At 34.1% G+C, this 13,891-nt stretch overlaps 1 protein-coding gene across 1 annotated transcript in view; it reads right to left on the bottom strand.

Annotated features, from left to right (window-relative positions):
• The window catches only part of CDH18 (cadherin 18), a gene marked incomplete at both ends in the record, with an annotated part of 287,053 nt that overhangs the window by 199,827 nt on the left and 73,335 nt on the right, over window positions 1-13,891 (bottom strand). Inside the window, one exon of the mRNA XM_080933534.1 lies at window positions 11,441-11,560. Within this exon, the coding sequence (XP_080789660.1) occupies window positions 11,441-11,560 (120 nt within the window). The remainder of the gene's footprint in view (window positions 1-11,440; window positions 11,561-13,891) is intronic.

Below are 13,891 nucleotides of genomic sequence, written 5' to 3'. Positions count from 1 at the left end.
CTGTGAGGTGCTGAGAAAAAGGTGTATTCTTTTACTTTAGGATGATATGTTCTGTAGATATCTATTAATTCTAGTTGGTTCATAGTCTCTTCTAGTTTTACAGTGTCCTTGTTCAGTTTCTGTTTCCAAGATCTGTCCATTGGTGAGAGTGGAGTATTAAAGTCTCGCACTACTATTGTGTGGGGTGTAATGTATTTTTTGAGCTTTAGTAGGGTTTCTTTTATGAATGTGGGTTCTTTTGTATTTGGAGCATATATGTTAAGGATTGAGAGTTATTTCTGCCAGATTTCCCCTGTAATGAGCAAAACCACTTCTGGTTTTATCTTTACCCTTGTTTACTCCCATTTGAATGTCTAGTTGAAGGTTAGGGTAGACTAGGATATTGAAATTGACTTTTGAATGGAGTCTTTTGAGGCCCCAAGGTTTTCCCTTCCATTTTCCAGCAAATTTTATTTTTATTTGTGGCTAACCAAAATTCTATTGAATGAATGTACCGTATTGTTATTTTTCACTCATCTGTTTCTGAACATCTGGACTGATTCTATTTCCTTCGTGCAAGAGAAAAGCCTCCATAAGATGAAATGCATACTAGTTTCTATAAAAACATTTAGATTACATTTCCAAGAAATCACATAACTGTGCTTCATAATACCAGGCTTCCATTGTTCGAAAACATTTTCTAGTAACTTCCACAGGAGGTGTACTAGATTCCATTTAGTCCGGCAGTGGATAGGGTTCTTCATTTCTCCTAACTTCACTGACATATGTTGTGATTTGTTTTCTTGATGGTTGCTATTCTGACAGGGTTGTGAAAGTTTAAAGTAAGTTATAATGCATTTCTCTACTGGTTAAGACTATTTGAAATATACAATTTTTATAGGTTCATTCCATTGCTTTTCGTTCAAGATTCAGTTCATGAATTTTCTTTATGTGTATTTGTAGGTACCTTGATGTATGTATAGATCAATTCAGGGGCTCTCTGTGGACAGAAACAATAGAAACCATATAGACAAAAGTTTCAGGTGATTGTTTTCCACTAGACTTGGCCACCTGATATTAGATTCTGGTCTTCTGCAAGGGCATCATATGCTGTGTTCTTGACTGCAGACACATCTTGCCACGTAAGCAATTTTATTTATTCTCTATTATTTAATTCTTTGGCCAATTGCATGCTTTAGCAGTTTGTATGTGTCTTTGTGTTTGTGTCTGTATGAATTTGTATCAGTCTGTGCATGTGTGAGAGTGTAGATTTTTTTGGGTGCATGTTTATTTTTATGTGTTAATTCATTGTTAGTAGTTCTTTATAGGTTCTGTACATAAAACCCTTGGCTGAAATATAGCGAGCAAAGATTTAGTGCTACCTTCCAACTTATCTCTTTATTCTTCTGATAATTTCTTTTTCTGCACAGAAGTTTTTAAGTTCTTATGGTTTGCCCTGTCTGTACTGTCTGTGCGATTGTGGCCTCTTATTTCGAGAATTTTTGCCTCTGTCTATATATAAAGAATTTTCCATGTACTCCTTTTCATAGTTTAAGTGTTTATAGCCTTAAATGAATATTTTTATATTAGTGAACTTATTCTACTCTTAAAATAGAACACACACTATTTCTGGATTTAATAAGCAGCTTCAGTAAAGTAGCAGGGTACAAGATCAATAAATCCAAATTAAGAGTTTCTTTATGCACTGAAAAAAAAATCACATTCCTAATCCCTACACCAGGAAAAATGTTATTTCATGGTATCCTAACAAGTGTTCGAATAAATCTAACCAAAGCATTGGAAGATCACTGCAAAGGAAACTTTAAGATGATGGGCTGCAAATTGAAGAAGACATCAGATGAGGAAATTACCTCCTCTGCTTGAATTAGCAGGATTTATACTACAATCTTCATCAAACATCCAAGGACATTCTTTACAGAACTACAGACAATAATTCAAGAATTCTTAAGGAAACAGTCAGCCCCTCAGCTATCTAAAACAATTCTAACAAGAAAGAACACAGCCATAACAAGTATATGACCTAATTTTAAGACATAATATAGACCACAGTTAGAAAGAGATCATGGCATTCACTAACAAAAACCACATATGTAACTTGATGGCCTGCACAGCAGAGCTGGAGACAAATTCACAGAGGTATAGACAGCCAACATTTGCTAATATCCTCAAAAACATGCATTGGAAAAGTGGGCAGACTTTGAATCCATACTAAGTGGGTACCCACTTGCAGAAATTCGATGCCCATCTCCAACACTGTACAAAAAAGGAATTGAAATGGTAACTTGCTTTTTGTTTGTTTTTGTTTTGTTTTGTTTGAGGGTTAAAAAAGAAAGCTGTAGGTATCTAAGTTCTTTTTTTATATAATGCAATCACTTTTTTGTCCATTCCAGGTAACACTACTCCAAGGCATAAGCACCTGTTATTTAATGTTATTGAAATCTTATTCATCTTACATGATAAAGAGTACACAGCATGATCACATACCTGCATTTTGCCAGAGACTTTATGGACTGGCTTTTTTTGTTTGTTTGTTGTCCTGTGTGTGTATGCCTCCCTCTCTCTCTCTCTCTCTCTCTCTTTCTCTCTCTCTCTCTCTCTTTCTCTCTCTCTCTCTCTCTCTCTCTGTGTGTGTGTGTGTGTGTGTTAACTTGATAAAAGCTGGAGTTATCACAGAGAAATGAGCCTCCCTTAAGAAAATGTCTTCATGAGATCCAACTGGGAGGTACTTTCTCAATTAGTGACCAAGTGTGGGAGGGCCAATTGTGGGTGGTGCCATCGCTGGGCTGGTAGACCTGGGTTCTATAAGAAAGCAAGCCGAGCAAGCCAGGGGAAGCAAGCCAGTAAGCAACATCCTTCCATGGCCTCTGAATCAGCTCCTGCTTCCTGACCTGCTTGAGTTCCAGTCCTGACTTCCTTTGGTGATGAACAGCAATGTGGAAGGTTAAGCAGAATGAATTCTTTCCTCCCCAATTTGCTTCTTGGTCATGATGTTTGTGCAGGAATAAAAACCCTGACTAAGACACTTTGCTAAGAGCATTTCACAAACATTTTTTAAATAGTAAGATAGGCATATCATTCTAAAGAGATATACAGGGAAACAGGAATGTACATTGTTCTAAAATATTAATAATTTAGTAAATATCAATTAGTAAAAATTGATACACTTGTATCAATGCATAAATCCTCTGCAAAATGACTTTTCAAAACATAATTTTTAATATATTATAAAATTAAGCTTACATTACTGTCATATTGAACGTTTAAATAAATTAATTGTAATATGAATCTCTTGAGTGCCAGGTGAAGGTCAAGTGATATTTGTCACTGCATTTTTAATATACTATACAACAGTAGTTAATGAAGGCTTTATAATGAATGAGGAAGAATTCTGTGCAACATGTAAATTCTACAGAAATGTGAGATTAATAAGAAATTTGATATTTGTTCAGTATATGCTTTTATTTAGCTTCAAATAGCAAACAACTTTTAAGTGCTCAACCACACTATGAGTGGTAAAAGCAAGTATATGTAGTGCTCTGTATAAAATGAAAGAAAATACTAAAGCTGTATTACTTTCATAGACCTGAATATTAAAGATGTTACTTATAAATTCAATCTTTTCATCTGCTTACATGGTACAAATAAATATGTTGCAGAAATGGGTAAATATATACATTATGAAATGATACAAACATTTGCAGATAAGTTTTACAATAAAAAGAAAAACAAAATTGTTCGAACATTTTATTTAGCATCAAAAGCTAACTGTATCATGTCTGCAAATATATGAATGACATAATTAGATGAACAAAGTACATAATCAGCATATGTTCATAATGTGTACATCAATCTCACCTCACCTGTGGTAAAGATTTTTTTTTTACGTTATTCCTTATGCCTGACTTTGGTTTGTGTTTAGTTTTTTTTCTATTTCTTGAACTGATCGTCAGGAGAATTGAATGTGGTTGTCGCACAGACATATCTTGCTTGTCTTTATGGAAAACAACATGAAATGCCTTCTGCTGCAGGTTGTGAAGCATGAAGTACAAGGAATCATTATGTCACTGACAAAGAAAGAACCATGAATAGAATTGTTTCTCAAGTAAAACCTGTGCAGTTCTGGTGGACATAATACTTACATTCTGCTCCTACACCACTGGAATGATATCTCCTTGATTTTTGCTTCTTTGAACTAGACAGTGAAACTAGGTTCTTTGAGAAGTCAATTGATTATTCCAATACTGCTGTGTGCATTCTATAGGAGCACAGACATCTTCAGCATAATGGTTTATTTCTAATAATGTCACACTAAACGACAATACTGAGATTAGGTCTCTATTGTGTACAGACAATGATGCTTCTGGATTTTTCTCCAATAAGATACTCCAACCACAACAATTTTCCTCAAGTAATTTTAATCAAGAATTTCTGCTTGTGATAATGGTAAACATTACTATTTTCTTATTTCTATGTGAGTGTCTCACAGATATTAATATATGATAAAATACTTTTTGATATTGTGTTGTCTTGAGCCTTTGTACTTACTTTTCAAGTGGTATATAGTGTTTAAAATGCTACTTTAGTAGGTACAACTCAGTTGTTATATACTGAGAAACATCATACCAATTATAAGAAAGTTTACACAGTTTGTAAATTATTTATAAGAGCTTTGCTTCACAATACAAAGTAATGTACTACAGTTTAAATTTCCATATGTTATTAAAATATTGATGTAATATGTTTAATATGCAATATTAGAATATCAATGAATATGCAATTAAGACTCATAATTCATATCTTTGCATACATGTATTAGTTCATGCTTTCTAAAACAGAAAGACATGGTCTCATTGGAACTCATTATCATAAAGTCAAGGTGAATACCAAAACATACCTCTCATGTAATGATATTAAGGAAAAACAAGTACTAATTTTAATAATAAACACTAAAATCTCAATGTTATTTGGTCATAAAACTTATGCATTATTATAATTGCTCTTCAATAAAAGTAATTGAAAATGTTTTGATATGGATCATTCAATTAGGAGAAAGAAATTAAGTGGAACTATTAAAACCCCCTTTTTAAATGACTAGCACCACCATGTTTCTTACAGAATATCCTGTTATATCACCTGATTCTATATTTTTGCATTTCAGGGACTAGACAAAGCTGCCCACTCTCCCCCTACCTATTCAACTTAGTACTGGAAGTCCTGTCCAGTGCAATTAGACAGCAAAATGAAATCAAAGGTATAAAAATCAAAAAGGAATAAGTAAAAATATCACTATTTTCACATGACATGATAGTATACTTAAGTGACCCCAAAAATTTCATCAGAGAACTTTTACAACTGATAAACAACTTCAGCAAAATGGCTGGATATAAATTTCACTCAAACAAATCATTAGCCTTCCTCTATTCAAAAGACAAACATGCTGAGCAAGAAATCTGGGAAAAGAAACTTTTCACAATAGTCACAAACAACATGAAATACCTTGGTGTGACCCAAACTAAGCAAGTAAGGGACCTGTAAGACAAGAACTTCAAATCTCTGAAGAAGGAAATTAGGAAGATCTCAGAAGATGGAAAGATCTTCCATGCACATGGATTGGAAAGATGGACATTGTAAAAATGGCCAACTTATCAAAAGCATTCTACAGATTCAATGAAATCCCCATCAAAATTCCAACTCAGTTATTTATATAGTTGTAAAGAGCAATTTGCAAATTCTTCTGGAATAACAAAAAAACCTAGAATAGCATAATATATCCTCAACAACAAGAAATCTTCTGTGGGAATCATGAGCGCTGACATCAAACTATATTACAAAGCAATTGTGTTAAAAACTGAACGGTTCTGGTATAAAGATATGTATGTGGATCAATGGAATAGAATAGAAGATCCAAAATGAACTCTCACACATATGGTCACTTGATTTTTGACAGAGGAGCTGAAAACATTCAATGGAAATAGGACAGTCTCTTCAATAATTGGTGTTGGCTCAACTGGCAGTCAGAATGTAGAAGAATGAAAATAGACCCTTACTTATCTCCTTGTACAAAGCTCAAGTGCAAGTGGATCAAAGATCTCCAAATAAAACCAGGTACACTGAAAATATTAGAAGAGAAAGTGGGGAAAACCGTAGAACACATAGGCACAGGAGAACATTTCTTGAACAGAACACCAATGGCTTGTGCTCTAAGATCAAGAATCAATAAATGGGACTTAATGAGAAGGCTAAGGACACTGTCAAGAAAACAAAACAGCAGGTAACAGATGGGAAAAGATCTTTACCAATCCCACATCTGATAGAGGTCTAATATCCAATAAATACAAAGAACTCAAGAAGTTAGGCTCCAGAGACTCAAACAATCCTATTAAAAAATGGGGTACAGAGTTAAACAAAGAATCCTCAATTGAGGAATATCGAATGGCTGAGAAGCACCTAAGAAAATGTTCAACATCCCTAGTCATCAGGGAAATGCAACTCAAAACAAACCTGAGATTCTCCCTCACAACAGTCAGAATGGCTAAGATCAAAAACTCAGGTGAGAGCACATGCTGGTGAGGATGCTAAGAAAGAGAAACACTCCTCACTGTTGGTGGGTTTGTAAGCTGGTACAACTAATCTGGAAATCAGTCTGGCAGTTTCTCAGTCCTTCTTAGAAAATAAAATACTAATAAGTTTATAGCATCTGCTCAAAGTGGGGTACACCTAAACCTTAATCATTAATAACTCAAGAGCTAAGAAGATGTACTTGTGGCAATTTTTGGTAGTTAAAAATCATGTTTATTCTTTACACACTAAGAAAACTTTGACTATTTCCATATTGTGTTTTGTTTTACATATACTTTATGATCTTTGTAAATAGTGAGATTTCAATGCATACTATCAAACCTTTAAAAGAATCATGTACTGGCAATATATATGTATGTATATATATATATATATATATATATATATATATGTTAAAATGCTTTTAATCATCTGTACATGTATCTGTTTTTTTAAGATAAAGTTGTACAAAAAAAGATTATATTCCTGGCATTTTGAAGCAAAATCACAACAGTATCCATGAGTTCTGAGCACGTGTAATTATTTAGCAAGAAAGTTTTTAAGCACAAGTAGCCTAATCATAATAGCCATAAACAGAATAACGAGTATTTATCTTAGAATTCTCCCTAGCACTTTCTGCAACAACTTCCTAATGCATCATCTTATCAAATGCAACTTTGAAATACTCTCTTTCATTGAAGACATCACATGTAGGGAATAGACTCACAGGTCACACAATGCTTTTAGTCAGTGAAATGCTAATATTAACACAAATCATTTCATTTATCACATTACACATTTTTGAATAAAAGAAAGGCCTGACACCACTACCAAGGCTATAGAGCGCTGAAAAACAGGGATGTATTGCTGTTCTCCAAAAGACCCAACAAGCAGATTAAAGAGTCAGATGCAGACATTTTCACCCAACCAATAGACAGAAGCTGGTGTCCCCTGTGGCTGAATTAGGAAAGATTTAAAAGAAGATGAGGAAGTACGTGACTCTGTAGGAAGACTAGCAGTCTCAATTCACCTGGATTCCCAAGATCTCTTAAACAGTAGATCACCAACCAGGCAACATACACCAGCTGATATGAGACTCCCAACACATATACAGCAGAGGACTGCCAGGTCTGGGTTCAGTCAGAGAAGATGCACATAACCTTCAAGAGACTGGAGTCCCCAGGGAGTGGAGAGGTCTGGTGGAATGTGGGGTAGGGAGATGGGTACATCCTCATGTAGAGGAGATGGTACAGGGTGTGGAACTGTCAGATGGTGGACCAGTAGGGTGATAAAATTGGGAGAAAAAGAAGCTAAAAGAAAAACAAGATTAAATGTAATTTTTAAAAAAGGAAAGAGGTGCAGACCTAATAGAACTTTCTAGAAATGGTATTATAGTCAATTTGTACTTAACATCAAATTCTGTGTCTGGCATCAATGTGAGAAGAGACTTTTGTTCCAGATAGGGCATGTTTCCCCAATGTAGGGGATTGCCAAGGCAATGGGGTGGAGAGGGCATCAGAAGGGAGAGCACCTTTGTAAAGGTAAATTACATCCCAAATGTTAATACCTAAATGTAAACATATAATTTTAAAAATTTTCATAGGAGAAAAAAATATGTCTTAGTTTCTTGACTTACCTATTAAGATGTAGAGCTCTACCCAAATACCTATGGTGTTTAATTGTTATGTCACTGAAAGCGTGCTGAGGGGAAGTGACATAAAACCCAAGTTAAAGCAGCCTGCAGAGGCAGAGAGACATCACCCTCAAAAATCTTCCTTGCCTATATATAAGTTCCTGTTCATTCTCACTTGCATGTACCTATACATAAACATATGCAAGTATTCATACAGTAAGACACAAGCATAAATTTACTACTTGTTAACCAATAATAGGAATAATAAGAGCACTATAATTTCAAATACAATTTTTTTCAGACTGCCTTTATTTCAGGTTATTGTTAAGTAAATAAGTTATTTTCTTATTAGTAAGCACTTGACATAGAGAACATTAATGGCCTGGATATTTGTTTGGGTAAATATCTGCATGTACACAGAGATGTGTGTGCACATCAGAAAACATAGCATTGCTACATTTTATATCATTATTTCTTCCAGCTAGATACTTGTGACTTTAAAGTAGAAATTTACTTTTCTTATATTTAACAAAAACATGATTTAGAGGAAACAAGAAAATGAGGACCTCTTATATCACACAGTAAGGTAGTTCAGATTTTCAACAAATTTTCAGTTGAACAATAATGGAAATGACCATACAGGGACATTTTTCTTGTCACAGTTTAAAAACAGGTTGATGAGAATTTTTCCTAATTATTTAGTCATATCTTAAAACTACAATAATTTGAATGCCACAAAATTTATAAAATATTAATGGTGTATGTTTATAACGTTCATCTTTTAATTTTATTGTTGAAATATTTTACTTTGTATTATAATGAATTATTCCCAAATGTATAGAAACATGAATGTTTGCATGTGCATTGATTTTTCACGTATATCTCTCTCTTTGAGTATAGGCTCTTTGTAGATTCATTTGGAAAAGTAAGAGATACAGAATATTTCAAGTCTGCTCCTGACAGTGAATCTCCATGAAGAATACCTTATAGAAATGGAGACAGAATGCCTAGTTATATCCTCTTATACACATGATTATAAGATCCATTCACAATAATGTATTTGCACTAGGAGCTGAAAGTGTACTTAAGACCTGATTATTCTTAGTGGTATGTGTTCCATTATATATGACTATCAGAAATAAACATGATTTAAACCTTAACAATAAAGAAGAAGCACTTTAACATAAAACCACCAGAACCAGGGACAAGACACCTTTTTAATGGTTGGACAAAGTAGTACAAGTAATTGTCTAAAAAATATGGAATATGAACATCCCATTTGACTTCTCTCGGGGATTTAAGGTAAGCCCTTGTTAAAGATGCTGCATACTCATGAGGTAGGACTTGTATGATTACAGCTTTATCTGACATGAAAACCTCTTTTTTGCAGTATATCAAAATTTATTATGCTAACTTTCAAAAGCTGTCCTATCTAACTGCAAAAACTATGAACTACAGCAATGACCAGGATGGCAAGATTTCTACAAGGGCAAAGTAAGTGAAAATCCATTGAGGGTATCTAATACCAGTCTAATTAGGCTCAAGCTCAGACACAAGAAGCAGAAACATGTCTGGTGATAGAAACATAGTCAACTTCCCAGGGCTACAAAGGTCATGCACTTTAGAAAGTAATCTGCTCCCACCAATTTGCTAGACCAGCATAATTTCCTATTATATTCTTAATCTAATCCATATAAACATCATCTTCTCTCCCATCATTCAAAGGGACATCTCTTTATAGCAAATAGAACCACAACATCCATAAATGAACACAACACAAGCTCACCAGACTTTGGCTTACATCAATTATTACAGCTCTGGTGTCTACAGTGAAAAGAATGATTCCTAAAAAGGGCACAAATGGCTATTAGGAATTGAATATCAGGAAGCCTATGTGAAAGACACTCCGATAAATAACTAAATAAACAATAAATATGCTAATTTGGAACAGGAAAATTTTATGTGTTCCCACTCTAAGAGAAAAGCAACTACCAAACCAACCAACCAATCAACTAATCAACCAACCAAGCATACAAAAAAAAAAAACAGAGGCAAGCAATGACTGATAGGAGAGGGAAAGTTATGTCCTCAGAAGAATGAGCCCCTTGGTCTGTATCATGAATGAGCCCTATTAACTAATTAACCAATACAGAGTTGTCAGAGATGAAACAACACACACACACACACATACACACACATGCACACACATTACATACAAACAGAGAAAGAGACAGAGACAATAGAGAGACAGACAGAGAGACAGAGACAGACAGACAGAAGGGAGACAGAAATTTCAAGGAATTTAGCTATACATAATATAATGTTTTAAAGGAGACATTTATGAGCAGACATATCTTCTTTGGTCATAGCTACAGGATTCTTAATTGTGCATGAAAGTTCTATGTTAACTGAGTCAGAGTGCACCTGTGACAATTATGTAAAACTTAACAGAATATATCATGAAAGTTCTACCTTAACTGAGAATGCATCCATAAAGTATCTGTATCAAGTTATATACATCCATGAAGATCCCATGTAAATGGTGAGAGAATGTGTCTAGTTTGATCATAATGAACCCAGAGTCCTGCCTGAACCTTTCAGCTCTCTCATCGTTCACAGTGTATTTTGAAATCCTTTAAAAATTTTGGAGCCCCTGAGTGTCCCACTCTAAATATTAAAGATTCACTTAAGTTGGAAACAGGTAGTTAGTTCACTTATTTTACCATGAAGAAATCACTTAGGCAGGACAAATGTTGTTTATGTCTTATGTAGCAGAATGATATAACAGAAGGCTTTGGAATGCTGTTTATTCAAATGGTGGAGAGATAATATCAATATTCACCAGAGTGAGAGGAGAAAATTCATGTATTTATCTGAGTTTTTTTTTTTTTTTAAACATTTACTTAAGAATGTTGGTAGTTATCTTAATTTCTTTAACTAAACAGCATTAGATGGCTGAAAAAAATGTCTAATCCAGAAAAGTAATTCCAAAGAGAAGTCATGGAAATAACTCAAGGTATCATATACTTACATTTAGTTTGCATATACATATATGTGCATATTTTTATATATGTGTGAGTAACGGAGCATATATTTAACAATTGAATTCTTTAAAAGTATTGAAAATTCTATTAAATAATTTTCCATCTTTGATAGAAAATTATTAAAAGTAGTATATAAATGAAAACATGTTTGGAAATATTGTCTTATTGATATAATATTTACAGCAGTATACACAAATGCACTAACCTGTTTTAGGGTCTACAGAGAAATAAGGTTGTCCTTGCAGGATACTGTAAACAACACGAGCACTGTTTCCATAGGTGGGGTCATCTGCATCTGTAGCTGTCACCTGTAGAACAGAGGTACCTGTGTATTCAGGAAAACAACATTTAGTGTGTGACTATATTTAGCACCGAATCCATTTGAACACAATAAAAGGGTTTGATACAACTTCAGTGCAGTACTATGTCCTATAAAATGTAATTCTCTTTTAAGATTCATTTTTATTTTTATTGATGTGCATGTATGTATAAATATGGGGGTGCCCATGAAGCCAGAAGATGGCATTGGATACTTGGGAACTGGAAAAATAGAGTTTTGAACCACCCAACATAGACATTAAAAACTAACCACAGATCATCTAGAATGACAGTCGATGCTCCTGGCATCTGAGGCATTTATCCAGCCTCCTGAAAAAAAATTACATAATAAATTTGTATAACAAATTAATAGTTGATCTTCTCCCCATGGCTTCAAGAACATAGAAACTCAAGTAAAAATAGTTACTTGATGTTGGATTATGACTAATCTTGGGGATAATACAGCCCTGAAAACACTGGCCTTCCATGTCCAATTTCTGCTGCTGTGAGGTGAGCCACCTATTTACAGAACAGTGAATCACTGATTGCAGGGTATTGCAGTTTTTAGTGAATAAATGCTCCTGTATTCATTATTGACAGCTGACTTTCAGCAAGACTCTAAATATAAAATCCAGGAAGAAAAGAATGACCAGTTCTCTGATATTTACTACCTACTACATTGCTGAGTAAAATAAAATACAAAGGAATACTGTCACGTGTTGATTGAATTTGGTTCAGATTAATAGTTTTAGAGAATCAGATATTAGTTGTGGTTCACTTCTTGTCATTTTAAGAGAAATTAATTGATATGTTATATTCATCATTGTAATGAGCAACATTATTTTCCTTTAAAAGTTTATATAAAAATCAGGATTTAAATTTATTTTCATTATTATTGTACTCATTTTATGCATGGTACAGACAGCATATGAGTGGAGGTGAAAACTCACATTTGAGAGATGCTTCCCTCAGCATTTCTTACTGTCAACAAAAGTCCTCTTGTAGTGGACCCAGCAATTCCTTCACACAATAATTGTCCCATTGTATCCATGATAAAAATAAGAAGAGAATTTCCACATTTCCAAAGGAAGATATGTAGAATTAAATCTAGACTTATTTCTCATAATATTGAATAGGGAATTTAATATTCTCTGAGCATTATTTTGCTTAATCACATAACATCCCTTGCCACACTGAGTTTTCCTTAAAGAAACCTTGCCTAGGTGTATGGAAACATGTTCTGTTTGCATTGCACTTCTATTGAAAACAGCAACTTTGGAGACACTGTACTCTGAAGTACATAAGCCCTTTCATATGCAGGTTTTTAGTCTCAATATTTCCTGTGGCTCATTCTTGCTGTTCACAGTGTAGGGATTAGTTCCTCTCAGCTGATGGTTTATACAAATCTGAATAGATTTAAATATGTAAAAAAAATAAGCTTTCAAAATACCTTCTTTACCATAGAACTTAAGTCCTTTTTCCTCCTGAGAATCAGCTGTGTCACTCCCTGCTCTTGGTTTTTCTTTGTTCTGATGCTTTTTAAACAGCAAGCATTTTATCAAGTTGCATATCAATGAGAGGCGATTGAGTGTGCTTTTTTGAAAGTCCCAAAAGACCAATTTGACATATTTAATAAGGCTTTTTAATACTAAGCAAATACTCTCTAAAATTGCCAACTGCTACACATGACAAGCCAGAGTTCACAACCCTGCTAAATTCCCAAGTGAGTAGACGCTGAGCAAAAACTTTGGATAAAAATAAGCAGAAGATTTCTGAAGGCTGAAAGCACTTCTCTGAAGGAGGCTCTTAAGGCTTATGTCTCAGAAGGCGTGCCAAGGCTTTAGGGGAAAGCAAGAACCATTAAAACTCAGCATAAATTTAGTGCTAAAGGGGAACACAAGAATTTCAGAAACAGGCTAATAACATGGAACTTTAGTCATTGTGGAATCAGGTCCACTTTATTCATAGAGCAGTTATCATTTTTAAAAATATGTTTAAGATAACATTTATGAAACATCTGTGGTGAGTAACAACAAAAAGATCACTATTTTTGGATATGGCAGATGGACTTCTTGCTTGCTGCCGAGCTTAATGACCTGAAATATATTTTCTAAACCCACATGCTGGAAAGAGAACAAATGCTTTGAATTGTCCTATTTCTTACTCATGAAGCTCCATGTTCACATTCTTGCTAAAACCCAACACTCATACACAGAAGCTGACACAACCACTTGCACACACATTTTATTCTAACTTTATGTTAATTAATTAGTGGCCAGTATATGTGTTTTAATTTAAATCTAATTTAATATTTATCAGTAGGCAAATATGTTTTATG

Source organism: Micromys minutus, assembly GCF_963924665.1.
Source record: "Micromys minutus genome assembly, chromosome: 20".
NCBI lineage: Eukaryota > Metazoa > Chordata > Mammalia > Rodentia > Muridae > Micromys > Micromys minutus.
The sequence above is the reverse complement of the archived record's forward strand: the minus strand, read 5'-3'. Positions and strand labels throughout refer to the sequence as shown.